The 27976-nt window shown below is 46.8% G+C and overlaps 2 protein-coding genes across 4 annotated transcripts in view; both read right to left on the reverse strand.

Annotated features, from left to right (window-relative positions):
• Positions 1-583: 583 nt before the first annotated feature.
• ERLIN1 (ER lipid raft associated 1) lies at positions 584-17787 on the reverse strand. Its single transcript, XM_010118033.2, has 11 exons — positions 17461-17787; positions 16225-16306; positions 15672-15718; positions 9826-9887; positions 8838-8963; positions 7616-7689; positions 4762-4820; positions 3628-3719; positions 2981-3070; positions 2589-2668; positions 584-2389 (listed from the first exon to the last, which is right to left on the reverse strand). The coding sequence occupies exons 1-11, from the start codon at positions 17571-17573 to the stop codon at positions 2171-2173; spliced, it is 1044 nt and encodes a 347-aa protein (XP_010116335.1). The 5' UTR covers positions 17574-17787; the 3' UTR covers positions 584-2170.
• A 326-nt stretch (positions 17788-18113) lies between these two features.
• CHUK (component of inhibitor of nuclear factor kappa B kinase complex) overlaps positions 18114-27976 on the reverse strand; it is a 31018-nt gene continuing 21155 nt past the window's right edge. For all 3 annotated transcript variants that reach the window (XM_086751680.1, XM_086751682.1, XM_086751681.1), the window contains 7 exons: positions 27692-27801; positions 25647-25696; positions 24799-24895; positions 23763-23910; positions 21926-22062; positions 20340-20439; positions 18114-18623 (listed from right to left, as the gene is read on the reverse strand). In XM_086751680.1, coding sequence (XP_086607806.1) covers positions 18597-18623; positions 20340-20439; positions 21926-22062; positions 23763-23910; positions 24799-24895; positions 25647-25696; positions 27692-27801 — 669 coding nt within the window. In that variant the 3' untranslated portion in view covers positions 18114-18596. The remainder of the gene's footprint in view (positions 18624-20339; positions 20440-21925; positions 22063-23762; positions 23911-24798; positions 24896-25646; positions 25697-27691; positions 27802-27976) is intronic.

Raw genomic sequence — 27976 nt, forward strand, 5'->3', positions numbered from 1 at the left:
TCTCACCAGGGGCTTTGGCAGGTCCAAGACAGGCTTGGCTTCCTCATGAGGCTTTTATCTTTGAAATTATCACTTGAATTACTGTTCTCCTGAAAGGGAATTTACCACAGCTGTTAACTTATGACCCTTCCATGACCATTTTGAGCCACCCATTGTGAAACCAGCCTCCCCATTTTTTATATAATTTAGATTGAATGCTTTTATACCAATAAAGACTGAAGGTCGCACTGTTGCAGGCTGTGTCTCTGCAGAAAGGGGCAGCGTGGGCAGGAGGGTGGCAGCAGGCAAGGAGGTGCCCAGGGCTCGGGGTGGATCTGGCATGGCTGGAGCCAGGAGGGAGAAAGGCTCGAGTTCAGCTTCCACTACCAGCTTCGGAGAACGACAGCAGACACAGAGCAGGGCTGTAAGGGCTGCCCTTGCTGAGCAGCTCCACCATCCCGTGGTTTTCTCTGAGCCCAGGCTGCTCCTGGGGCTCCTAGGGTGGCAGTCACTGCACCTGGGGGGGGCAAGAGGCACAGGTGTCCCCCCTCCATGTGCCTACAGTGACACGGGCCCTAGCACACATAAAGCCACCAAGGAAATAGTAACAAAATAATTTTATTCTGCTTTATCAAAAGAACTTAACACTGTGCATGTAAACTCGAACACATGTATCCCATTTCCTTAAAGAAGGTGCAGACCCAGTAGCAGACCCCTTTACTCACAGGAGCACACAGGCCTTTCGAACAGAGAAAAAACAGTTCAAGCCCTCATTCCCAGCTGTACCCGCATTCCCACTCCATAGCTCCCGGCCCAGAGAGAATCACAGCCCACGCTGGTGGGTTAAAGCCGTGGCGACTCCCTCCTCTTGCACACCTACTCAGGTGGGGAAGCAGAGGAATGGAGGAGGCTTTTGCAGAAGGCACTGACCATCACGCACGCGTTGCTGTGGGCAGCCCCAGGTGTCCCACAGACTGCACGGGCAGGAGATGGCTGATGCAAACCCAACCAGAGCAGGATAACATTTAGCCAGAGTGACAGCCACTACAGGCACGCATCCCCCTGGATGGATGAGCACCGCTCTGGGTCAAAAGCCCTGTGATGCAGCAAAGCCTGGCCAGCAAGATGACACCAGCGACAGACTCCCCACCGCGGCTGTTCAAGGACACACAAACCAGGTCCCACTTCCTCTTGGAGCAGTGGATTTTGCACTGGGGAGCAGTGATGCCTACTTTGCAGCTGAGGTGTCAAACATCTGATCTGCTGCAGAGCGAAGTCCCTTCACTCTTGTCTTCCCCTTCACTTTGCCAGTGAGGCAGAGCCGTGGAAAAGCAGCCCCACTTTCCCTGGTGAAAAGGCCTACTGGGAGGCTGGGGTCTGAGCAAATGTTTCTCAGCTCTGTTCCCAACCAGCTGCTCGGAGGTGCTCCATGCACTCTGAAATCTGGTTTAGGGTGCAAGGTGAGACCCAGCCACCCAGCTGAAATGTACTACAGTCAGTCATGGGCAGCCAGCGCGAGGCTCTTGCTTGGAGAGCAGGAGTTACAGAAGCCCATTAGAGATTGCTTGCTCCGAGTCGTTATTTAGTGGCACTGCCTACAGGAAAGATGATTATGGCTATGCAGATCCTATTCAAATAACCTATTCCGGACCAAACCAGTCCTCACCAGGCCTCACCCTGAGCAAGAACATGCAGCCTCCACTGGCCAAGGAGAGCACACTCCACTGGAGTCCTCAAGGAGAGCTAGATAGTGCCAGCAGAAACCCGCCGTGGAGTCCACACAGCAAAGCTCCATCGGCAGGACGAAGGAAACCTCTTCACTCAGCCTCGGCACTGGGGAACGACCAGTATGCAGCAACACAGCGCTCAAAGCCACATCGCCTACTCCAGAGTAACGCTTGCTAAATAACTGCACCTACTGCGGAAGGCTTTCCTGGTGTCTGTCTTTTAATATTCCAGTATAGTATGTTAGTACAGGATTATCCCTCAATTCAGAAGCACCGATTTAACAGGGGGAAGAAATGGAAGAGGCAGAGCACTTGCAATGTGTTGCTAGAAGAAAATCACCCCAACTGCCACCTATACACAAGATGTCCACGCATGAGCTGCATCCGCCCTTCCAGCACAGGGCAACATCCCCGTTCACAACTGCGCTAGCTGTTGAGCCGTACCAGATGTCTTTCTACCTCTGTCAGCCAGTGCTTTCCTGTCCTCTGAGGTGGCTGTCTCCAGAGGTCTCCGGGGCCTTCTGTGAAGGAAGGCTGGTTTTTTCGGCAGTCCTCAGATTGGCTTGCTGGAAGGCAAAGGAATCCAGAAACACGCTGGGGATGCGGTCACCAAAATACAGCTTGCTGTTCGCAGCTATCGCTTGGTACTTCATTAGTTCCAGATACTCAGGGGTAAGTTTCAGCTACAAAAAGAGAAAACAGAGACTGTAAGAAACAACCTTTTGAGCCTCACATCATTAGATCTAATCTCAGGCTGCTGCTTCCTGGGATGTGGGCTGTTGAATCAAGTGTTTTTTTCCAGTGCTGCCCACCTGAAGCTAATCTCCTGTGCAGAGGAAACGAGTAAGCCAGTCCCCCTCTGACCAGCTTTCAAGCGCTCACCTTGTTGGAGTCAGCCAGCTTCTGAGCAGTGTAGTACTCTGCATCAGCTTTTGCTTTCTCTCTTGCAAGGAAAGCAGCATCTAACACCGCAAAAGAGGACAGACAGGAAAAGAAGCGTCAGCAAATGAATGGCCTCGTCACATCGAGCACCTGATAAGCCTTTGTCCCACCAGGATGAGCTGACGGCGTGACACAGCCTGGGTGGCTGTGTACCTGCACTACTGCCTTCTTGGAGAGACACCTGCAAAGGGGAGGAATGACCCCAGTGCACAACCTTGCACTACTGCACCCTTTATAATTTTTGCAGGATTGCGGTGACTATAAGCCTGGTTCTGAAGCTCCTCCACCTGCCACCACCCTTAGCTGAAAGAAGACCCCAGCAGCACGGTTACCTTCAATCTCAGAAATTCGCTTCTCTGTTTCCTTCTCCATAATCTTCTGTTGGTAGTGAATCCTGGCCACCTGAGCAGCCTTCTCTGCCTCTGCAATCACAACAGGCTCAGCTCAGACATTCACTCTGCAGGGCCTGAGCACCAGCACCCTGACCCCAGCACCTCGTCACAGAACCTGCCACACAAATAGTTTGCTCTCTGCTGCCTCCCTTTCTGCTCAGACCCTACAGCGCCTGTTTTTACTCCAAGCAGTACAGTTACTGAAAGAAAACACAGTGCTGATATTTCTCGACTTGCACTGGCTGATGTCCCTTTTAGAAGTACGAGTCCCCCTGGCACAGGGACATTTAGCTTCAAGACCAAGCAGTTTTTCTGTCAGAGATGTTACCTCTTGGCTTGCTGTAGCAGGAGCCCTGTTGTGGGACAGAGGCGTTTGCTGCTTGGCTGCTACAGGGAGCGAGATGGGATGTAGATAAAGCAGCATGAACACTCATATTTTCTAAATGACTGCCAGTGCGGCGTGGCCATGCTTCCTTCAGGGAGCTGTCAGCAATGCAAGACAACATCCTACTCCAGCTTACTAAGGGATGTAGGAATGGAAATTCAGTCTGGCCCCTGTCCGCTAGTACTCCCAACTGGTGACATACCAATGAGCGCTTTCTTCCGGTCTGTCTCTGCCTCCTTCTCTACTACCTTCTGCTTCTGAGTTGCAATCAGCAGCTTGGTCTTCTCAGCCTCCCTGCAGGGTGAGAAACAACATCGCAGGGAAACGGAGCTGGGGAGCAGCTCTGCAAACCAGAGCATGAGAGGCCAGGGAGACAAGAAGCTGACCAGCTGCCTGCATCACGTCCTCACAGACATGAGGATCAGCTCTGCCTTCAGCTGTACAAGCACATGCTCAGCCAGAAGGTCAAAGGAAGGGATTACTCCTCCTCCCTGTTTGGCACTGGTAAGGCCACATCTGGATGCTACACATGGTTTGAGGCCCTCAGGACAAGGAGTCCAGCGCAGGGCTACTGCAGATGTGGGGTGGAGGCGAGGGCATAAGAGGAGATGCTGGAAGAACTGGGCTTGCTCAGCTGGACCCAGCAGCACCTCCTCCTGTCCAAAGGGGTCCCAGAGACGCTGGGGATGGACTCTGCTCAGAGGGGCACAGCGAGAGCCCCAGAGGCACTGGCACAGCTGCAGCACGGGAAACCCCAGCTGGTCCCAAAGAAACAGTCCGTCCCTGTGGGAATGGGGCATCCCTGGGATGGGGCCTGGAGCAGTGGGGGATCCCCATCCCCAGGGATGCTCCAGCTCACCTGGACACAGCCCCCAGCAATCCACAGCAACTGAGGTGTTGGCCCTGTTTTGGGATAGGGCTCGGACAGATCTCCATGAGTATATATCAGCCTAAAATCTGTCTGCAATTCCATGAGTTTGCTGGAGGAGAGCTTATGTGTGAGACATCAAGACCCCTGGGCCCTGAATTCAGTTTACGAGTCCTCTGCAGGTTCTCTACAGCATATCAGTGTCCCCTCTACATAAAGAAGTAGGAACACAGCCTTGATATGGACTCTGTACACACCAACAAGCATCTCTGTGAAGAGGCTGAAGGGCTTCAAGGTGAAAGAGCTATGGAAATGGAGAAACAGAACACACAAGTGCACCTAGGCAAGCACACACTGACTAGAGCCCACCTCTCACCTTCTGAGCACCAGTTAAGAGCTTTCCAATACCATTATGCCTGTGCTGGACCCTCAAAACCAGTTAATACAATTTTATGTATAGCTACTCACATTAGCTCAAAATTTCTTCGGATTGCTTCGGGGATTTTGGGTTTTGTAACACGCACAGCCTATTAAAAATAAAAGGTAAGTGCATTTTAAATCAAACATTTTGATGCGAGCTGCATAACCAAGCAATGTCTTTGTAAAACCAGCTGTCGTGCTCTGACATCTCCACACATAATGGTTCCTGGTCCTCTTGTACAACACAGCTGAGCACAATCACTCTTACAGAGGTGCCTTACATTTCTGCTTCCTATCTTTGCACCTTTTATGGCACCTATGTGATCAGGTAAGGCCTGTGGAAAAGACTGCTAAAGAGGTCCACCACCTTTGTTAGATGAAGCTTAGTTCCCCACCCCAAAGACTCTTCAAACACCACCAAAGTACTGCTCAAGAAAGGGGCTCACAAGCCCAATGAAAATTAAATTGCAGGAGTGAGACTTGCAAAACAGAGGCAGGGCTATGAGCTCAGGAAGGGTTTTTCCAGGAGAAAAGCTTGCCAAAGCAACAACACAATGAGAGACACAGTAGTGAAGACAAGGCAGAGCAGCAGGGCATGGGTGGCAACTCTTGTTTGCAACTGCGCATCACTAAGAGCGACGTGCAATGGTGATGCTGACACCGCAGCTCAGGTACACGCCAGAGACAGTCGCTAAGCTGCTCTGCGGAGACTGACTCTGAAATACGAGGGAAACAGCTCCAGAGGCATGGCCAGGAGCTACTGCTGCTTGGCTGGCACGTTATGTGGCTCATTACTGAGCTCTGGGAGATGCAGCTTGACAGTCCATGGCTGTACAATTGCTTCACAACCCTCCTGCTCCATCTCCGCTGCAGATCCAGTGCTGAACCTGCTGCCTTCTCTTCGGGGTCAGTAAGTCTGCAAAGAACTGAGGGGCTTCCACAGAGGGGAATGGGATACAGACACATCCAGGCAAGTCTTTGTAGGCAGTGTGAAAAGGGAGCTGTTTCCATGTGACAGGCACCCTGGTCCTGGCAAACACACCCTGCCTGGGGAGAAGCAGCCAGCCTGACATCAAAGCAGGACACCTGGGAATCACAGAATGGTCTGGGCTGGAAGGGACCCTCCAAGACAATCCAGTCAACCCCTCGCTCGCCACAGGTAGGGACACCTTCCACTAGAGCAGATTGCTCACAGCCCCGTCCAACCTGGCCTTGAACGTTTCCAGGGATGGGGCATCCACCACCTTTCTGGGCAACCCAGGACAGTGTCTCACCATCCTACTGCAAAAGATTTCTTCCTTACATCCAATCTAAACCTACCCTCTTTCAGCTTAAAACCATCGTCCCTTGTCCTGTCACTACAAGCCTTGATAAAACGCCTTCTTTACACACTGAAAGGCCGCAATAAGGCCTCTCTGGAACCTTATCTTCTCCAGGCTGAACAACTGCAACTCCGCTGCTTCCCTGAACAAGCAAAGAAAGTAGATTTATGGGATATCAGACCAGAATATCCTTCAGCAAAACAATTTTTCTAAGCTCCTACCTAGTACCCAGAAAGGCTCCGTGTGCAGAAAGCTCACCTCACCAGCCACTGCAGGGTATGCAGGAGGATAATCTTTCTACCTCCATAATACCCCCTGTACCAAAACAAAGATCAGTTTCCAAAAGCATGCTTTTCCAACATGGGCAAAGATGGCACTATGGCAGAGTTGTATGTCGAGGCACAATTTTACTGGAGACAAAGGTGCAGCTCTGTTTTGAAAGGGAACAACAGGAACATGAGAGCAGGACCATGCTGTCTCTTCAGTACTAGAGATAAACCACTGTTCTCTTCAAGCTGCTGGTCCAGTGAGCTCAGTCTGGGCTGATGCAGGCAGCTTTTGACTGACAGTGATAATTGGGCATGCCAATTTGAGATGGGATAGTGCAAAAATCAGATTCAGTCCTGTAGTTAACAATTCCCAGCAAAGAGCTGTTAGCTTTGCTTAAGTGTCCTTCCATATCCTAAGATCATAAAGGGCCTTTGCATTATGACAATAATTCTGACTGCTGACGAACTTTTGCAGGAAATCTCTCTACCATGCACAGTGTGAACGAAGGCGGATATTTTGAAAAGCGGTGCCATCTCAACTTCTCTGCGATAAGACACTGCCTGTGGTTCACCCTCATCAAAACAGAGCAAGTCTATGCACAAATGAGCCGGAAAGCAGAACAGTATTCATACAGCATTTCACATGCTGGTGACGGTGGGCTTCCCCTCCCTGCACGCAGCCCGCCAGCCTAGCCATATGTGGCCATAAGAACAGCAAAACAGATTTGGTCTCACTCTTCCCTACAGTGGTAATCTCCAGAGTTTTTCATCTCAGTCCCTGTGAGTCTAAGGTTTATTTTTCCCAGTTGGCTGCCCTGCACTTCAACACGCCAAAAAGCCAGTAGGTCCCATAGCCCAGCAAAGATTAAACATGATTTTCTCACATTAAATGTAAGGAGAAAATCACTTAAGATATAACATCCTTCCCTGCCTCTGGTATGAGCGCAGAAAAGATGAGGAACCAATTTCTTTTACAACTACCTGTAGGAACTGCGCTGGCACACTGCAGCGCCCAGCTCTGCAGGGGTGCCAAAGGCCGTTTAAAGAAAAACATTTTCTTGCTCTTTGCAAATTGAATCCAGCACCTGCAGGTCTGTGGCCTAAAATGTCCTTTTCTCTATCCTGCAGATATTCCCCTAACATAAAACTAGCGTTTAGAAGTGGTCATTGTCATATGGCGAACTTCAACTCAAGACTCAACTATTTCACGTTATGTGGAAAACCAAAGCAAGAAACCTCACTGATCTAGTGAAAAGGGAGCCAATTAGAGGTGGGAAAAAAAAGGTAATCTTTGTTAGGGAATTAACCTACCTGGATAGTGAGACCTGGCGCCATGACATTGAGATCCTTCTGCAGGGCCAGCTTCAGGTTCTCATCTATCTGATCTGTGTTTGGAGGACAAGAGAGAGACCGCTTAGCTTATCATCATTTCTCCTACAGCTGGTGTGGCAGAGTCAGCTGGCCTTGAAAAGCAGGCATCTCTATGGTGTAAGATAAAGATGCTTTTTGAAATCATTCAGTACATTGTTTCCCTTCCTACACCCCCTGGAAAATATTCCCGAGAGGAGAGCCACAAGCTAGCATCTCTAGAAAGGTTCACCTATTGATGAACTCATGGTATCTGAGCTGAGGGCTAATAACTTTCAGCGTCTCAGCAAGAAGCAGCACCCAAAGCCTGTGGCAGAAGTCTATCCCTTCCTAGTCAGAGCCACAACCACCCCTTAAGTTTCTATGGATCTGTAGGATCCAGTACCTGCTACTGAAAAACTGCATTTTGTCGCTTCCAAGCTCCAGGAAGATCTTTCCACAGAAATGGCCAGTTATGAAAGGATTAAGCTGCACACACTACCAGGAAACTCCTCTCCGAGTACAGATATTGGGCATATCTGAGTACCGCATCAAAGACTTACAGTCTCTTAATAGTAAAACTCTGACAACCTTTTATCTTTCATAAACCCGTTTTCCCCTGCTCTGCCACTCAAGAAGGAACGTGATTCCGTTACCTTCTGGGGGCACAGGTAGGTACCAAGAAGCAGAACACTAAATTTGCTAATTCCTGAACCACTGCTACCCCCTTGTGAAAAAAACGGAGCACTGCAATGAACTGTCCCTTCCAGCTCTCACTTGCGAATAACGGCCAGAAGAAAGCTTTTAAAGCAAATAAGTTAATTCAGCAACAGAACAAGGGCCTAAAAGTAGAAGCAGACAAGACAAAACCATCATCATAGTGAAGGCAACAGGCACGACTGCATGCATGAGAGCAGAGTGGCTACTTTGAGTGTCCAGAATTCAGTCCTAAGTTGGAAAGGACTGAAATCAAATTCCTATATGCAGATGTGGAAAGACAAAGAAATCTGAATGACTGAACATTAATGTTACACAGCAAGTGGCATTCAGAAATAAAAGGAGCTGAATTCTAGACTACAGCTCCAGCACAGAGGCTGTTTGCTGACAGGAGCCCGCTGTAACATATTCCACAGAAGAGGAAGACTCCACAGCCCTTGGTGGGCGCATCCAGCTGCCATCCACTTACCAAACAGCTCAATGTATACTTCCTGCAGGGTATGGGCACTGCAGAACTGATTCAGCTCATGATGAATTTTATTGAAGATCAAGGTCTTATCGTAGTCTGCAGTGTAGTTTTTCACAATATCGTACACTGAGGAAGTAAGAGAATTATCAGAGGTCACTACCAACATGTACTGCTTTCTGCAAGGCCACAACCACAAAACATCAGCTCAATGTACTAGGAAAGCAGTGCAGCGCTGGGACAGGTGAGTGGGGGACCTCCACCCCTGGGAGTTTATGGGGCTTGGCTGGACAAAGCCAGAGCTGGCCTGCCCAGCTGTTGGCGAGAAGCCTGCTGCAAGTGGGAGGGAGGTCAGAGGAAAAACCTGCAGAGGTTTCCTCCACTGCTGCTGCTGGGATTATATGACTTTGAAGAGCAGGGTAATTACAGCAAAATACACTGCATGGTCCTGTTTTACAATCTGCATAAACAAATGAAACAGTAAAGCCTGTCCAGGACTGGCATCCATAGAAACATATACTACGACAAAGTGAAAACAAGTATCATTTCCACAATTACAACATGAATTAACCCTTCAATGCCTCAGGAATGCTAGCATTTTGCATTAAGCTACACTGCTGAAAAAAAGAACTGTGTGGGTCTTTGGTTCAGCAGCTGGTGAAATAAAGTAAGAGGCTGCTACGCAAGCTTTGTCCCATGTATTTAGTTTCACAAGTGGTCTCCCCTTCAGCAGCAAGAAACAGGACTGTCTGAGTACGTGTCACATTTCTAAATGTACAGGGCAGAAGCAATCCTAGAATTTACTTTAATCTTTGCAAACCTGTGGCTCTTTGAAAAGCTTGCAGACACATGCGTGAAACTAAGTGCCATGGTACTGGGAACCACAAGGATAACAAGAGACAGAAAATGGAAGTCTTGCAAAATGAGACAGAGCAGCTACAGGATGAGTGAAGACAGTCACAGCAGTTTTGCTTGTTGAAATGGGAAATACCTGCATATGGTGCCAATTTATTCACAACTTCTATTCGGTCAATGTAGATCATAACACCACCACTGTAAGTGAAAAAAAGCATTGACAAATTATTCTTGCAGTCATTAACAGTGGTCCATATTTAAAGCAAAGTCATCTTTTCCCCTTCTTTTACTACATTCTACTACGTTTACACAGAACAATTCCGATTTCTTCAGCATTTTGCAATTAGATGGCAGCAAACCCCAGCTTTGTGCAGACCAGTCCCTCTCTCTGCACAAATCAAAAGCATGCTCCAGCAAGTCTGCAAAGCACTTTTGCTTCACTTCGTTAACTCCGACTTCGCCAGCAAATGGAAATTTTGGAACATGAATGTAGCTACAACTATTAGAAAGGGGGAGTCCAGCACAAGGACAGCAGACAACAACTGCAAGCAGCAGAGCAGACACACTGCAGCTCTTCTAATGAGCAAATACACTTTAAATAGAAAAGTCCCTAGTTTTAAGTTCACACATTTACTAACTCCAGCATGAACTTGACAAGGCCCCTGTTAGAAGGGAAGAAACAAAGCACGTAACAGGCTTTAATTCACGTTCCTTTCATCAATGTCATGTTGCAAGCAGCTCGCCAGTAACATTGCAACTGTGCAAATGCACCCAGGCATGTGCACTGTCAAGAAGCTCCAGACACCTCACTGGAAGAAGCCTGAAGACAGACCTCTCCCCAGGGGATCACGTGCTGCTGGATCGGCAGAGAAAAGAGCCTTGATCCCAGCCTCTGCTCTTACTGCCTTGGCTTTCAGGTCATGCCCACCCCTGCGTACCTGTGGCACCGGGGAAAAGCAGAAACTCTACAGTGAAAAAAAGACCACATTAATTTTCAACAGCTTATAAGTCTCTCAAGAGTGTATTTTTAAAGTGAGATACTCTTGCAATTTTGTCCTCAAGGCAAAGGCAAATCACAAACAAGAAGCTTTAGAAGAAACTGCTTAGAGACAGCTGATCCCCAGAAGCAGACCTCACACATTTCCAAACTTAGTCTCTGTGGTGTTTTAACTCAAATGTATTCCCCATGACAAACTCAGTTTCTTATTTTGCAGATCTTAACCTCTGGCAGTTGAAAGCTAAGTCTGCAGAAAAATCACCTGAATGTGCCCATGTCTCTGCTCTTTTAGAAAAGGTCTCCCAGGCACAGCGTGCCCTCGCCCTGCAAACCTGCCTGCTTCATGGCAAGCTACGAGCTAAAAACATTGGTGATGCACTGAATTTGCCAGCTGAAAAGATATTTGTGGCTAAAGAGAGACTTATTTTCCACTGAGACTACTGTTAAGAGTACAAATCTTTTTCACTCAAGATTTCTCTTTAGGCCATGGTCACTCTTGCTAGCTCTCTCAAGAACCGTTACTATTATTCTTAACTAAGACAGGCCTATGGCTGCACAAGCAGTTATAACAACATTGTATATGTGTTTTTCTCCAGCTCATCTTGTCCTGCACTCTAACTGTCCTAACACATCCAATAAAAAAAAAACTATTTATCATTGCAAGTGACATCCAACAACATTCTTCATGATCTTCTGAACCTGGTTTCATCCTCCTGATTTGCTCCGGTCACCTTATGACATCCCCACCAGGATGGGGAAACCCCCGCTATCATCTTGGGGTATCTTCTAGATATCCTAATGAGGAACCAAAGCAGAAGCGTGTGGGCTTCTTCCACCAGAATCTCCACCACTGCACATCCTTACGTCAGGGTCCTTTTGGCATTTCAATTTTATGGGGATGTTAGAAGGAAAAAAAGAGAGCACCTGAGGCAATCTGCCTCCTATGCAGGACTCATCCACAGCTCCTCAATGCTTCAGATGCAAGAAAGGATGGCACCTCAGACCAGAGAGGACTGCCTGCTGCCCGTCTGACTCCACCAACAGTACCCACAGCAACCCTGTCAAGGATCTCAACCAGCATGGGGCATAAATGTATTCTGTCAGCCCTGTTGGTCAGGCAAGGGCTTTGAGGAAACGGGTGCCACTCAAGAGCCCAAATATGCTGGCCACCTATTTCCCCACTGAGGACACAAGGTTGAGCCAAGCCTACAAAGTACTTATGCTGCATTTTCCAGCCATCCACCCAGCTGCTGAAGCCATCATCATTTTCCATCACGCAGTGGGGATGGCCCTCTGGACCTTGATGCTGTAAATCCAGGAGCCAAACAGAACTGTAACACTCTGATCTTAAAGCGAGCATCTCAGCCAAGACCTCCTCTCAAACAGCCTGCTCCAGAAGATGCAGGAAAACTCCTGGGGGGCAGGAGATACCGTCCTGGGCAGTTTCAGGACAGTTGCTCTGGCAGAGCATCATGCAGCAATTTGGGGCAATTCACACACCTTGTTGACCTGGAATGGTACAAATACTCTCATCATCCACAACTGCGTTCCTGGCCCTTCGACACCTACAGCTTAAACGCTGGCTCAGACAATGCTCTTTACGCTTCAGCAAGCCACTGTCACTCTAAAAACACCCTTGTTTGCCAAAGCCTGCTTCTTGCCAGATGCAAAGCAGGCTGACTCCCATGGGAAGATTTCCACTTCTTCCAACTCTCCACTGCAGTTTCCGCAGCTTTTCTAACACGGGCATTTTCAGCCCCCGGACAGGCTACTCACACCCCACAAGATCCTCACCACAGAGCTGCTCATGGGGCTAGTCAGGCAGAGTAGCACTGAGACTCTTTTGTCAGAGAGAGGAACAAGAAGAGGAATAAGAAGAAATCCATAGGAAGTCTGAAAGGAGGACCACCACACGTAGACTATGTGCACCAGGGAGAAGTTTAAGCATAATTAGGCAGCAACAGCACCTAACTTTACAAGACAACGTGAAGGCGTACAAGGAACGCTGCAGGAGACTAACATACACTAGCAGGCACTTCAGTAGACGTTAGAAAGCCTCATACGTTTCAGGATTTTAGCTTATGCCAGGCCAGAAGACAACAAAGAAAAATCTGAAGGATGTTGCCATAAGAAAAGGGCTGTAAAAAAGGCAAAGGTTTGACGCTTATTGCTAGAGCTGACCACAAACAAGACCAGACCAGGTTAGGCAATTAGAGCACATAAAAATTGGGCTTAAAGGTCAGACCTGGTCTGCCTAGAGATACAGGGATTAATGCAATACATTCACTTGCAATATTCATGACACATTTTTCCACATGACTGACTAACAAACAGGGATCTGTCCCAGAACAGCGTTCCTTCAGTGCTCTGTTTGCATTCCTGACAAAGATCTGCAGCATGAGCACAAGACGACACTTGCAGCTTTGCACATAAACCTCTAATGCTTGAGTAACATACTGCTTAGCATTCTGGCTGTTTACTGTTTCTTGGCATTGTAAAAATCTGTAAAATATTTAGCACAATTCTCTCCAGATAAGTTTATAAGAAAAAATATTCTTAACTCTCTCATGCAATACTTGCATGACATCATTTTCAACCCATTTGTTGTATTCCATAACGAATATACTCGTGAGTATATTAATTCTCAATTAATTCTTCGAGTCAGTCCTTTGGAATACTTTGCTTTTCTAACACGAGTTTATTGAACTGATTTTCCATCAGTTTTTGGAGATCAGCAGACCTGCCACAAGGAAATTGCTGAACTTTCCAAGGAACTGTGCACGCATTTTCTTGTTGGGGAAAACCAGAAATCTCAGACACCATAGGCAACTCACAGCTCAGAGCAGACACGTGTTCTACCTGCTGTAATGAAATGGTTTTAATCTCTGAGGTGACAGCTGTTTAATGAAAAACAGTCATCTGGTGCCTAAGTATTTTAAAATCTGTATTTAATGTATTCACTTAATGCTGTCAAGTATAAATGGGACAGGTAAGGCAGATGGGACACCCACACAGCCATTCAGAAGGTTCCTAATGTGGATGAGAATTCAGGGAATAGGAATATGGTAGAAAAGAAACTCAGCCTTTAAAATCTGATGGCTGAATATACAGTTACAGAAATCTAAACTGTTTAGGATCTATTCTTGTAATAAACTTTGAACCCAGACAGTGACATTTCAGATTTGATCTATTTGTTATAAGCTAATGTTTTATTACGTGGACTCAAAGCTTTGGCATGGAGCAGCTGCAGACTTTGATTCCAAATGCAGCAAATTTAAACGCTCCTGCAGTAACACCTTAAAAATGGACAGAGCTACTGGGACCTTTGGTCTGAAGCGTATTCAATTATTAACTATGAACTGCTCCACCAGCTGTTTGGTGTTTTAAAGTATGTTTATCACTTGCAACTCCACAAGTTGTACAAATTGTACCGCCCAACTGAATCCTGCAATGCTGCAATGTAACAGAAGCTTAATGAACTAGCTATATAGAATTAAACGGAATATTTAGCTTCTAAATCACAGACACACAGAAAGGTTGAGGCTGGCAGGGACCTCTGGAGATCATCTTGTCCAACCTCCCTGCTCAAGCAGGGTCAAAGCAGCACAGTTGAATTTTGACTGCGTTAGCATGCTGAACGCGTTTAAGCTCCAGCAGAAAGCTTTGCTGAGTCTGCTGTGAAGGCTTCCAGGACACCATCCCTGGCCCAGAGATGGAATGCTGGTTTACAATGTCCAGCAGGTGAAGCATTACGCCTATTTATGCTACTTATGAGCTAAAAGTTGCCATTAAACACACTGCTAAAACTCTGCTCTGGCAACTTATTTTTAACTGCACCATTTAAAAGACAGGGATATAGAACATAATGAGTCTCACTCCTCCTTCCTACAATTACTTTTCACTTGACCTAGACTCTTCACCTGACCACAAAGCCCTGGCTGCAGAACTGAACTAGCATTATTTACAGACACTCCTGAAAGAGGTCTGAGATCTCAAACTAAAAGCCACTAGGACCCACGAGAACTTCATGTTAATATTTAAGCCCATGTGATGTCTGATGAGTTGCTATCAGAATAATTCCAAGAACTCATTTCAATAAGGGTTAAACCAGATCAAAATTAACTTTGCCTCATTAATGTTGCCACTAATGTTCAACTTTTAACTTCAACATGGTCATTGTGTGTCATCATTCAAGTCATGCTGACTTTTATTTTTGAACAGAAATATTGTTGAGTACCCTAAAGCTAAAGGACAAGGAGAATCACCAGTTTTGTTCTTATCTTGAAGAAACTGATCACGTCCTTGCTTTAATTCATGAATGAATCAACACAACAGGATCTACAACTCAACCAGCCTTCTCCTTCTGTTACTGCTCTGCTTGTTAAAACTAGAGAGATCTGTGCTGACAAAAGGATCAGCTTAATTATGACGCAAGCAGGTGCCACCTAGGCATGGGATTCTTCTTTATTCTTTCTCACTCTCTCTTTACTTCAGATGAAATATCACTTTAAAAAATGCTCAAATGATTCCAGGAGACTAATTTTCTTGAGCTGGTCTTGAAATGAACCATCTCCCACCAGAAGGATTCCCATTCACCATTTACTTTCGCCCACTGCTGGAGCCAACACTTGATTAGCCACAAGATTCAGACTGGAAATATTGCAAAGCCGAGGGCAGACCAAAGGATAAGCAAATGAGCTATAAGAGTAATCAAGGGAAGAAAACAACAAAAAAATAAAGAGAATGTCACTATAAATGTAAATACGCTCTGAATCTCAATTCCACTTAAAGCAAGAGCACTCCCCCCCACATCTCTTGCTCTATTATTTCCAAGTGCGATGTATGCGTGCATGTCGGGGACTAATTTGGAGGTATGTGCCTTTACTTCTCAGCCTCTGTGTCACAGCACTGTAAACGACTAGCTGCAAACTACATGATAGAGTGCATCTGCTCATCACCAGAAGAAACACAAAATAATAACATACCTTGTCCCACAAGGCACATTTTTCACTTCATCAGTCTGCAACGTGGTCTGAAATAAAAAGACAATCGGTGCTCACAAAACCTCTCCGTCCTCCAGGAAGATCGTGCTGTCCCTAGGCTCTCACAACTATTACACAGGAATATGGAGACAAAAATGTGTCCTCTCCCTCCCTCCTCACTTTTGCAAGTGTGGGCAGAATACGGACTTCTTTTCAACTGCCTTTTGGGAGACAGAAAGGCAGCTGTGCTCACTTCCCTGCTCTCAGCTCCCGCGCATGAAGGCCCTCAGCTTTCCTGGGAAACAATTAGGGCCACAAGCACAGACGTCCTCTCAGAGCAAGACATCTCCTGTCCCAAGCAACACACAGGCATGTTGCAGAGATTCTACCAAAAGTCCCAGCGCACAGCTGGCACCTAAAGCAGAAGGAACCAACCGCTGCTCTGACATTACTGACCCCCTCTGCAAACATCAGCTGCCCAAGCCACCCCCATCCAGCAATATCCCTATCAACATCCGCTCCCACTCACCTTCTTCCAAAACGAGAGGGTACTAACCTGCACAGACTTGAACGTGGTGATGAATGGGAGCATGATGTGGTAGCCTGGTCCGCTCGGACTAGTTAACAACGCACCACCCCTACACAGACAAAACCAGGGAAAAACCTCAAGCAACCGGAAACAGTAAACGCTGGCTTTGAGAGCGGGTGAGCACGTTGAAATTGCCAGGAGTCACAGCTGTGGCAGTGCAAATTACATCACTCATCTGCAATGAATTTGCCACCAATTCCCCTACAAAAGGGATGACCACAAACAATACTTGCCTGCTGCAACTCAAAAATCATTTGCTTCAGTTCTGTGAGCAATTAACTTTTAGAGAAGGCAGCCGCTGCTAAATTCTTCCAGCATTGCAACACTGCAGAAAGCCTCAAGAATACATATTTTTCCTCTCACTGGTAACCATGGAAAAATCCAGTAGTTGATGCAATACTCTAGTTCGAATTTCCACTAGGCATTCGGCACAGTCCCTTACCCAAAGTGTGCAGAAAACCCGCAGTCTCTTGTGGGGACTGACAGGTGGTTAAAAGACAGGCAGGAAGGAGGAGAGCTCTAAGTGACCGATCCTCACAGTGCAGTAAGGTCTCCTGCAGCATCCTGCAAGGGCCTGTGCTGTTCAACACTCTCAGAATTCAAAGATAAGAGCAGCACAAAGGAAAACGGCCCATGGTGGTGAGTGCGAAGGTAGAAAAGAGGAAAGAAATACAGCACATATGGCAAAAAATGCAGGAAGGTTGGTGCTGAATTTCTCTGTTCCTTTATTCAAATTTGAAGCAAAATGTAGGCAGGAGGTGCAATTCAGTGACTGTGACCACTCACTTTTGTAGACTGACAATGAGTTGCTCTACAGACAGGGCAGCTACGAACCCCAGGTGAAACTCAACCCATTCCTAGGAGGAAGACCCATTTCAAAGCCACAACAAAGCAGGGACCAAGAGCTTTGGTCCTCTAAGCTTTGAAATTTAAATTGTGACCCAGAAAAGGGGAGGAAGGAGAGGGAGGAAAAGCAGCTGGGGATTCAGAAAGACCAAAACTCGTAACGGTTCTGCACAGAGCCAGGCTACCTGGGCTCATGCTGCTTCTGGCACAAGCGAGCAAAACAACCCAGTCCAGCATACCTCGGGGCAAAAACTGGAGGCAAACACAGGAGAGAGCAATCACCTTGTGAGGTGATCTGGGGCCGGGGATGAATCCCTCCCTTAGGGGAGGCCACAGAGGCCGTCGAGGGAACAGTACCTGTAATACACGGCCAGGTGCCCCTCCTCGACCTTGTGGATGGAGGAGTACAGGAGGAAGACGAGGAGTCCCGCGGCAGCTGCGACTACGGCTCCAGCCTGGGCCATGGTCATTCTCGGTCACCTGCGGGGACAGAGACCCTCACTCCTGCCCCCTTCCCAACGCCGCCTTCCCAGCTCTCAGAACTGAAAACCCAGGGAATATCCCCAAAGCGCCCGCTGCGGAGCGGGGGCTCCGCTTTCCCCTGATGCCAACTGCAGCGGGCTGGAAGGAGCCGGGGCGGACGGGACCCCCACGAGGAGGCGACCGGCAGCCGCCCGGCGAGGGCCGGGGAACTTGCGGGCTGCTCCCCCTCCCCTGCCCCCGCCCGCCCCTCAGGCCGTGACGGGGCCCGCCCCGGGAGCGGCGCACAGCCAGGGCCGGGCCGGGCCAGGCCCGTACCGCTACCGGACCCCTCGCCCCGTACCTGCCGCCGCCGCGCGCCCACGTGTGGCCGAGGCCCCACTCCCGCCCCCACCGCGCATGCGCCCTTTCCCCAAGGCGTGGGGCAGGCTGGCGGGGAGGGCGCGCCGCGCGGCGCCCACCGATGGCGTCAGTGCGCCGCAGACCGCCGCCATGTTGCCTGGCAACGGCGCGAGGGTGGTGCTTAACCGCAGTTTTCTAAACAGCCTTTATTGCAGTTAATTCTGTTTAAAATTTTAGATATATATATCTATATATATCTATATAAAAACCCTATACATTCATATCACACACGCGAGCAGCCGTGAGAAGCGGGGGCAAGGCCCCAGCCCAGGGGCAGGCGCCACCCCTTGCTCCCCCCTCCTCCCTGTCCTTCCAGACAAGGTTTGGAGGGACGCAGCCCCTCTGGCTGCTCCGGGCCCGCGGAGGCAAGCTGCCCACCACAGGGAAAAGTCCCCGGGTTACTCCTTTAGTTTAAAGCCCAAGAAGGCAAGAGCTGGTTGAAATGCTGGTCGCTCCTGCCAAGGGTGTATCTGCTACGGCTCAACCCCGCCTTCGTGATCAACCCCGCGCCACAAAACGCAAGGGAAGGATTGGCTCATCCCGTCGAAGGCTGCCAAGCCACCTCTCAGCATGCAGGCACTTTGCAGACAGCAGCATGTCAGCTCCTTCAGCTACTTCAGCCAGCTCCAGTCAAAACTCTGAAAGAAGAAGCAAGGAAACAAGTGAAATGCAGGAGTGCAGCTCCTGAATGCACATTTCCAAGGGGGTGACCCAAAGGATGCTCAGCATCCAGCTGCTCTTCCTTCTCAAAGAATCATCTTGATCTAACAGCTGAAAAGTAACCTCACAATTTCACAGCTCAGTTTGCCCCCAATACGAAATCTTCCACACTTATTGCAGTGCTCAGGCACTCCACAGGCTGTACTTGCTTTGGAAACGACACTTCATACCTGCACAAAACCTGCCACAGGGTTCCTAGCACACCATGGGTACTGGTAGTGCAAGAACACAAATGAAAAAGCAAGAAATGCTCCAAGTACACAAGATTAGAGAAAAGGTTGTTACAGTTGCTCATTCTTTTTTTCCTCAAGTGAATTGGAGAGGACAAATTCAATTTTCTGCTGCTTTCCTGTTGCCTAACTTCTGTCCCCTGATGCAAGGGAAAAGGGAAAGAAACCAAACGTAACAAAACAGGTGCTGATCTGCAGAGCGTGATTCCACAACAGTGAATAATTTTTCCAGGCCAAAACATGCCAGAGACAGATGCTGCACTTTGGAATGAGACATAGATGATTAACAGGTAAGAAGCCAGTCATATGGCTAGTATAATTACTTTGCCTTAATCAGTAGCTAATTTCATTTCCCTATTCATACTGCTCAATCCCTTGCTCTTACAGCATTATCTGCAACTCCCACTCATAAGTTTTCATTTCACCATCCCAAATAACTTAGTAACTCCAGTAAACTCTCAGTTCAGTGTTTACTATTATTCATAAACATTAAAATGTTCATGAATTACAATATTTATGAATTGTAAGAGCTCTGTTTCATCAACCACCTCCATTTCTCCAGCCCTCTGTCCTGTTATTTCAGCAGTAACAACTGGTAAACACCTTCAACTTCTGTACCATACCCATGAGAATGGAACTTATCCCTAAGACCTTTAAGAAGCTTTTTGATAATCCAAGTTACAGCATATCAGTGGATCTTTGACTTCTTCACAGGACTGCAATGCATTTGTGAGGAAATCTCATGCTAACAGAAGCAATATTGACTCTTCTCCACTATAAACAGGTCAATCTAAGTGCCTAATTGTCCTTTTCTCATTATATTTATACAAGTGCTTCTATGACACAGCCTCTAAAATCAGCTGAGAACCTTTTCTAAGAGACCGGTATTCTGTGGTGCTCTTCATTCTTCTGGTCACCGCGCTCTTTTGAGCAATAACTTGCTGGCCTCAATTAGTAGTTTAAGAACAGAGTTTCAGATCATGTCAAAACACCTGGGTGATTATTTTTTTGTCATTTTTTTGCTATTTCAAATACCAATTTGTGCCATAAGGAGAGCTCCAGTTAACAACCAGGAAAGGGCTCTGGAAATAGAGAACCCTCCCCACTCCAGTGCAGGGACACAAACCAGGGCTCTCCAGCTGAGAATGCAACCAGCATTCAGAGCAAGCTCTGCCAGCCTGGGGGTCCCAGGGAACAGCCCACTCGGCTGACACTAGCACTGAGTGCTACCTGCTGTAAGGACTAGGATGCTAGCAGTGTCCAGGAGGATGACAAACATCACATGCAAGCCACAGCAATTAACATCATCACAAACAACGGTATTTAAGAGTTCTTGACACCCCTAGAGGACCCTGCTGCACCCCTTAAAAAATCAGGCCTTCAGAGATTCATCAACAGACTTACCATCATGCTGCTGTTCTGCTCCTGTCTCGCTTCCTGCAAAATACTGCTAAAGAGTTCAAGGTAATTCAGATTCTCTTCTATCACATGGACAAAATTTTCCCTGCAGGCAAGGGAAGGCGTAGGAAGACAAATTTAAAACAACGTAACACTGATATCAAAAGTCTCTGCACTGGGGAAAAAACAAAACTAAATAAATAATACGAAAAAACTAATTTACAGGAGTTCTCTGCAATTGTAGGAGCTACCTCGTAGGGCAGAAAAACATGCCTTGAGGTGGCATCCTGCAGATTCTCACTCTGGAAGCGTGGATTTGCTCTCCTTCCGTACACAGGAACTGCACAAATGACACCGAAAATCAGCCTTAACAGAACCTAGGAAGTGAGAGGAGTGCAAGGGGCCTGAAATCACTGCCCACTCCCCATAAAGTTGACATCTCTTGACTCTTTGTACCATGCCTTCTACAGTGAAGTAATGGTTTGAGGAGATGCTCTGAGGTGAGCCCAAGGCACTTTGCTCAGGAAAGCCCCTGTTAAAGGGTGATCACGCCACAGTGCTCAGAGGCAAAAACTGCCCTGCAGCAGCAGACAGAAAATAGAAAGCAGAAAAGATTGCTCAACGATTCAGAAAAGTCAACTGATTTCCAGCAAAAGCCTGCGTAGAAAATTTGTATCTTCAGAACCTAGGTACTTCCCTGACCACCCAAAAATAAAGAGATGGCCAAAAGGCCTGATTCCGATACTCACAATGTCTGCCCCAGCCCCCTCAAAACCAGTACTGCTGTGGATTGAGGGCTGACCAGACTTTGAGGGGCATCTTCCCTTCTGTTATGCTGACTAAAGTAAAATTGCTAATGAAGCGAACAGAAAAACCTCTTGGCTCCTGACCACTCTCTTACTCAGGTAGGACTGGCTGGGAAGGAGGGGCCTTAATAACCAAACCCAAGACAGAACACCATGACACACAACAAATGAATAGCACAGTGCTAGCTGATGGAGATGACAAGCTTTAGCTGAGAGTGGCATGTGGAACTTGCTTAGGACCAGAGAGCAGAGGCTTCTGAATAACGATTTCAACACAATTCCTGATTTTTTAGAGCACTAGTAACATACAAGCTACTGAAACATTTTTTGGAAGGATAAAAAAAACCAAAAAACAAAACAAACCCTCAGATATTGAACCACATGGATTGCTTAGTACTGACCCTGACTTCAGATCTCCATTTGAATTAAGATTTTTTGAAAGCACTGAAGCTGTAAGAAGCACTAAAAATGGCCTGATTTATCTGGGACTTGCCCAGAACTCAGGCATGAAAAGAAACAGCATTTTGCTGTGGTATGGCCAGCGGTAAGTTACTAGAACTCCAGTCAAGAGTTGAACACCACTGCCTTCAGAAACAGTCTCGTATGCCGAAACTCCCCCTGCCCAGCATATCCCAAAGCCATCACATGGCATGTGATGAAGACATGCCCCTCGGGCCCCCTCAGCACTGGAGACTCCAGTCACAGAGGACAGGGTTTCAGAGAGTACGCATACGGAATGCCTACACTGACTTCCCTGCAGCGGCCTCCTTCCCCAACAGCTCTTACCCATCTTCAGGAGTTGCCACAGATGACAGAGGGTGAGGTACGCTCCCTGAGGAGCCCTGTGGGAGCCACGTGGCTGCTGGAGTTGAGGCTGTCCCTTCCAGGCTGGAACTTACCAGTGATCGAGAAGAGCTCTGAGTCTAGAAAAAACAAATTCATCTGCTGTGACGGACAAAGGGAGAATTTAGTCAGGCTTAACTATTTTGTATGCAAGGCTTGCAATTAAACACAAGCACTGTTTGTAACATACACACACAGTCTAGGCCATGCCTGTGGCTGGCAGGTCAGCTCCACAGTTCTGCAAATAGGTGGTACCAAATGTCTCTGCATGAAGTCACCCATGTTGTACATGGCATGTCTTCTACACCGAAGAATTAGGAGGCAGTGCCATGTCCTAAACCATGAGTCACGCACAACAGCCACTCTCCTGACAAGGGAAGGACACACGTTTCCTATGCTGACCTTGAACATATGCATGTGAAAATCAGGAGATTGCTACAGCTGTGTAGTCACTATAATTGATGCTGAAAAAGCAGTGTAGTCTTAAAACACCTTAAATGAATCAGAAAAGCGCCGATTTTTCTTCTGCAGCACTAAAATTATGACAGGTTTAATACACACTGGAAGGAAGGGAAGCCATCCAGAGGGACCTTGACAGGCTGGAGAGGTGGGCCTGTGCCAACCTCATGAAGTTCAACCAGGCCAAGTGCAAGGTCCTGCACCTGGGTCATGGCAATCCCAGGCACAAATCCAGGCTGGGCAGGGAATGGATTGAGAGCAGCCCTGAGGAGAAGGACTTGGGAGTGCTGGTGGATGAGAAGCTCAACATGAGCTGGCAATGCGCCCTTGCGGCCCAGAAGGCCAATGGCATCCTGGGCTGCATCAAGAGGAGTGTGGCCAGCAGGTCGAGGGAGGTGATTCTCCCCCTCTGCTCTGCCCTGGTGAGACCCCACCTGGAGTACTGTGTCCAGTTCTGGAGCCCCCAACACAAGAAGGACATGGACCAGCTGGAGAAGGTCCAGAGGAGGGCCACAAAGATGATAAAAGGGCTGGAGCACCTCTCTTATGAGGACAGGCTGAGAGAGTTGGGGCTGTTCAGCCTGGAGAAGAGGAGGCTCCGGGGAGACCTGATAGCGGTCTTCCAGTACCTCAAGGGGGCCTACAAGAAAGATGGGGAAAGGCTGTTTAGCAGGGCCTGTTGCAATAGGACGAGAGGTAATGGTTTTAAAATAGAGGGGGGTAGATTCAGATTAGAAATTAGGAAAAAATTTTTTACGATGAGAGTTATAGAACACTGGAACAGGTTGCCCAGAAAGGTGGTGGAGGCCCCATCCCTGGAAACGTTCAAGGCCAGGCTGGATGGGGCTCTGAGCAACCTGATCTGGTTGGAGATGTCCCTGCTCCTTGCAGGCGGGTTGGACTAGATGACCTTTGAAGGTCCCTTCCAACCCTAACCTTTCTATGATTCTATGATTCTATGATCAGGCTGAAGTTCACCTATCCCAGTGTACACCCTCCAACAGTGGCCAACACTAGATGTTCAGGGAATGTAAGAACAAGGATCATGGCACAGCATGTCTACCATACTCCAGCCTCCAGCAATCTGCAGTTTGATGCTTACTGGGACCAAGGACTCCTCTACTGGGCTTCATTTCCATTAATTTGTCTACCCCCCTTTCTAAATCTGTGTCAGCTTTTAGCATCTTAAGCTTCCCTTCTCTACAGTAAATCATCAATTGTGTGGAAGTTATCCCTTCTTGGTCTCTTCAGAGTTTCATTTGGTATCTCCTGGCTCCTGCACCAGAAGGAAAAGCAAATGAACAGTCCTAAAACTACTTACACAAGCAATTTTCAGCAAATGCCATATCTCCCTTTGTCTTTTGCCCTGCATCTGCATGACTGAGTTGTCAGCTTCCTTGATGTTATTTAGAGCTACTTCAATCTTTGGAAGCAAGTCAATGATCTTCTGCTTACAGCCCAAGAGTTTGCTGGAACAAAAAGCAAACACAAAGTTACTTTCCGGCTTGCGTTTGTCCTGGTTCCAGCAGGGATGGAGTTAATTTTCCTCTCAGTCGCAACATGCTCTGGCAAAACCAAAAGCCTTACCTTGGGATTCAAGAAAAATTATGTGAGAACACCCCTTTCTCTTAGCACTGCGACAGCTGCAGGTACAAAACCTACATTAACCAGAGGGATCCTTTTTCAAGTCCAGTTAAGACTTGAAAAAGCCAGCGGACAACATTACTATTAATACTCACAATATAAGCTCCTTTTATTTGAAATGCAAAAATTAACCCTGATGACAATGGACAGCACAGCAGCCCAACCACGGTACTTTATTATCTTCCGTGTTGCTCTCTGTGGGCTGACCATACTGTAGCTAATAACTTTCTTTATGGGATCTACTAAGCATAAGCCGCACATGAAAATAAAACTAAATCATGCTTTGCTGACTACTGAGATCTGCATAATGACATTTTTTTCTGAGCTACTTGAAGAATTAAGTAAGTAATGGACAAATCACTGTGGTATCTTCTCAGCTGTTACACAATTTCTTTTCTTCCTTAAGATTTTAAGCCCAACCCAAGCACCGGCAGAATTTGTCTCATTTTTAAGTGAACCCTTGGATGCTAACAGTCCAAGCCATTGCATTCTCCTCCCCTTCTCTATTAGCTATGCACATGAGCTATATGTTTCTAAAAAGTAAGCAGAATTTCAACATAGACATAAAGCAGAATTAATATTGCTATAAGAAATGTATAGCTGTGAATGGAGCTTTTGGGCTCTGATCTCCATGGTTTCCCCTCTCCTTTCCTGCTACAAAGCTACAAATACTGCAAGTTGCATTTGTTTGGTTCTTTTTCTGCATAAAGTACCTGAGATGGCCGAAGAGCTCCTTGAGAACTCGGTCTTGGCTCTGTACTGTTTGCACAATGATCTTCACCATGTCTGTGCTGTCACTGTAGGCATGATCTGGAAGGGCCATCAATCACCACATTAGCAAAACACTCTTCAGCAAAGAGCCACTCTGGACACAAACACCCAGAAGTCAAGGAAAGACCTGACTTAAAGAGTGCAGCCAAACAAACTGAAACATAACGAACGATCTTAAAATCTGTCACAACCTCTCACTAGGCACAGCTTTTCCCTAATGTTTATTCTCTCCACATAACATACACAATTCCAGATACACTTACTGTCTAGATACCGGCTTCAGTAAGGACTGCAGGTACTCGCCAAATGCACAAGTAACTAAATCTTTCTGCTCAGCAGTTACAATGTTCAGAACACAGTAATCCCCAAACACAGGGCTCCATCCAGTATAATTCCGAGAGAAGAGAAGAGGGAGAAAAGAGACTGCCCTTGGGCTGAAGCGATGACAGAGGAATAGCAGTTCTTCCCATGTTTGGGGGAGTAAAGCAACAGTACTGCGGGCAGGAAAAAAAAGGTAGAAAATGCCAGAAGGCAGACATGTTCGGAGCAGACGCCCCAAGACTGAAAACCAAAAGACAAACCCTTGACTGAGGAACAGGACTACAGGAATTTGGGAGAGCTCTAGAAGAAGCTCTCAAAAACAATAAATCACCTTAAGGTATGCCCTTGAGTCTGGCTAACTTTAATACAATTGTTTGCCTTCTACTAAACAGTATTTTCTGCATTTGGGTTCAGAAAAATTAGTCATGGGGTACAAGTGTGAAAGTCTTTGAACAATCTCCTTCCATACCTGGAGGTCTTGTTTTTAATTGCTTGTACAGGTCTATGGCTCTCTGTTCCCTTTAAAAAGAAGAAAATTATTCATACAGGTATCAACATGCAGCTGACTCAAGGAAAAAAAAAAAAAAAAAAAAAGCACTGTAATTAAGTTATGTCTTGCCAAACCTCATACATTGGAGCTGCCACCTTCTTCTACAGCTAGCATACAAATACGACATTTGAAACACAGAGATAGTCTTTCTGTGATGGAAACCAACTCTTCCCTAAATGCTGTCTCTCTTTTCCTCTGATTACGCATGTTCTTCTCAGATAACCACACCAACTGGAGGTTATTTTCAAATTTTCACATGGCTCAGATGTGTTTTCTTTCTGTGGTATCCTTAATTATGAAACTTCACTTTTGTAACTACAGGTACGTCTGCACAACTGCCTGAGAAATTCTTGTTCCTGTTCTGCATTTTTTCCTGTTTTTTAGTGATATTCTGCAAATAGAAAGAGACAGCTGCATCACAAACAAGAAGACAGGGTTTCTCTTCTTCCCATTCAATACGTGCTACCTCTTTCAAGTATTTAAAAAGCAGCCAAACATCGAAGCTTCCACCTTTGAACCAGTTGTTCACTGTTCTAAATCAAAAGTCTGTCAGAAACAATTTAGCCAGTTCTAACTCTACTTCTGGGCCCTCTCCAAACCTCATCATCCCCTTAGCTGCCCTTAGATCACCCCGATACTGTTTTGAGAGATCATGCAAGCTGCTTCTGCTTATGTAAGTCAGCATTTCTAGCATGCTGGGTAGTTATCCATCTTGAAACTCCTGCATCAGCCAAGGACAGGGGGAGAGGTCCTCTTTACTCTTGCTGCACTAGGAAAAAGAGAACATCAGCATCCAGGACCGTCAGGTAAATCTGAGCCATTACCCAGGATCCATGTGTCTCGTGGCTGTGTGTATCAAACCTTCAGCTAGTGCTCTACAGCGTTCTTTACTACAGCCCCAAAATCAAAAGAGCAGGAAACCCAATCAGTTCTCCACTTCACTTCTCATTAAGAGGAGTAGCTTTAGACCAGAATAATCAACAGCTTAGGGCACGCTTTAAGCACCTTGCAAATAGCTGATGCTAGAGAGCCTTGGGTTTGCAGCAATGAAAGCGCTTAAAAATGATGTTTTAAGAGGCATGTTCTTGATTAGTTTAAGCTGCTCTGAATGTGGGCTACTGCTGGAAGAGGCTGTTTCTCCCCCCCACTACTTCCTCCCCTGTGCACCAGTTCTGCTGCTCCTGCAACTACATGCGGATGAAAAGCAACTTAACTGATCTAGCTCTGCAAAGAAGGAGAGGGGAGAACACGCCAGAATAACTCGGAAGAGCTCTGATTAACAATAGATTCAGTGGCTCTTTAATCTATTTGATCCCCCTATTCTGTAACTGCTGCTTGTGCTCTTAGAAACAGCCCAAACTACAGTAACTGCTTGCTACGTCTTCTTAAGATCAGTAATACCACTTAGCTCTTTCATATTTTAATATTTAAAAAAAAAAATATCAAGTTTCCAAATACTCACATATCCATGAGCTGTTAATTATCCTTGCTTTGAAAATACATAGAAGATATTTAACAGGATTTTACAATGATCTCAATTTTCTCACTCAACACTATAAAATTAACTTTTCTCCAACGCAGAAAGAAATCCTCTGCATTCTTCAGTTGAGATAATGTATTTTAGGCCCTTCCCCTTTTAAGATGAAGTTTCTCTGTCAGCAACAGAGAAGTATCCTGTCCTCCCTAGCCGTGTTTTTCATGTTTCCCCAGGTCTAGCAATTGTGTGGCTGCAGGATAAGTTAGGTAAGTTTACTCGTGCGACTGAACGATCTTGCACAGCACTGATCTTTCTTGCACAGCTAGCTTTCAGACAGTGTCCTATTCTGCCTTATCATGCTGCCAAGAGATGTTCGAACTTCAAGAGGAAGGAGGAATGTACAGCCACAAGTGGTGAGCTCTTCCCTTTTACCAGCAAAATTATCTTAAACAGACTATTCAATAAAAATAATAAGCAAAGGACTCACAGGCTCTCCATGACCTCTCCTTGGCGCCTGGCGTACGGACTCTTCTGAAGCTCTACAATCTCTGTGTGCAGAGCCATGATCTGCTCATCCAGATACCCAATATCTTCAGCCTAATGGGGAAATGTAGGTACAAATCAAGTCAAAGAGGAGCGCAATAAAAGTAGATAATGATCCCCAGAATACTTGCTTGGATAATGGGCTGACTCCATGCAGAGCTTAGGAGAAAAAAAGCTCTTTGACATCATTGCTGCTACAATAATCGAGATTACGGTTATTGTCTTCTCA

The sequence above is a fragment of the Chlamydotis macqueenii genome, chromosome 7 (assembly GCF_036417535.1).
Source record: "Chlamydotis macqueenii isolate bChlMac1 chromosome 7, bChlMac1.mat, whole genome shotgun sequence".
Lineage (NCBI taxonomy): Eukaryota > Metazoa > Chordata > Aves > Otidiformes > Otididae > Chlamydotis > Chlamydotis macqueenii.

Excerpts from the sequence above, each read along its gene's own strand:
- ERLIN1 (XM_010118033.2), bottom strand. The coding sequence starts at position 17,573 with ATGACCATGGCCCAGGCTGGAGCCGTAGTCGCAGCTGCCGCGGGACTC. Across the intron at positions 9,888-15,671 it reads AATGTGCCTTGTGGGACAAG|TGGTGGTGTTATGATCTACA; the intron begins GTATGTTATTAT and ends TTTCACTTACAG. Across the intron at positions 7,690-8,837 it reads AGTATACATTGAGCTGTTTG|ATCAGATAGATGAGAACCTG; the intron begins GTAAGTGGATGG and ends CTCCAAACACAG.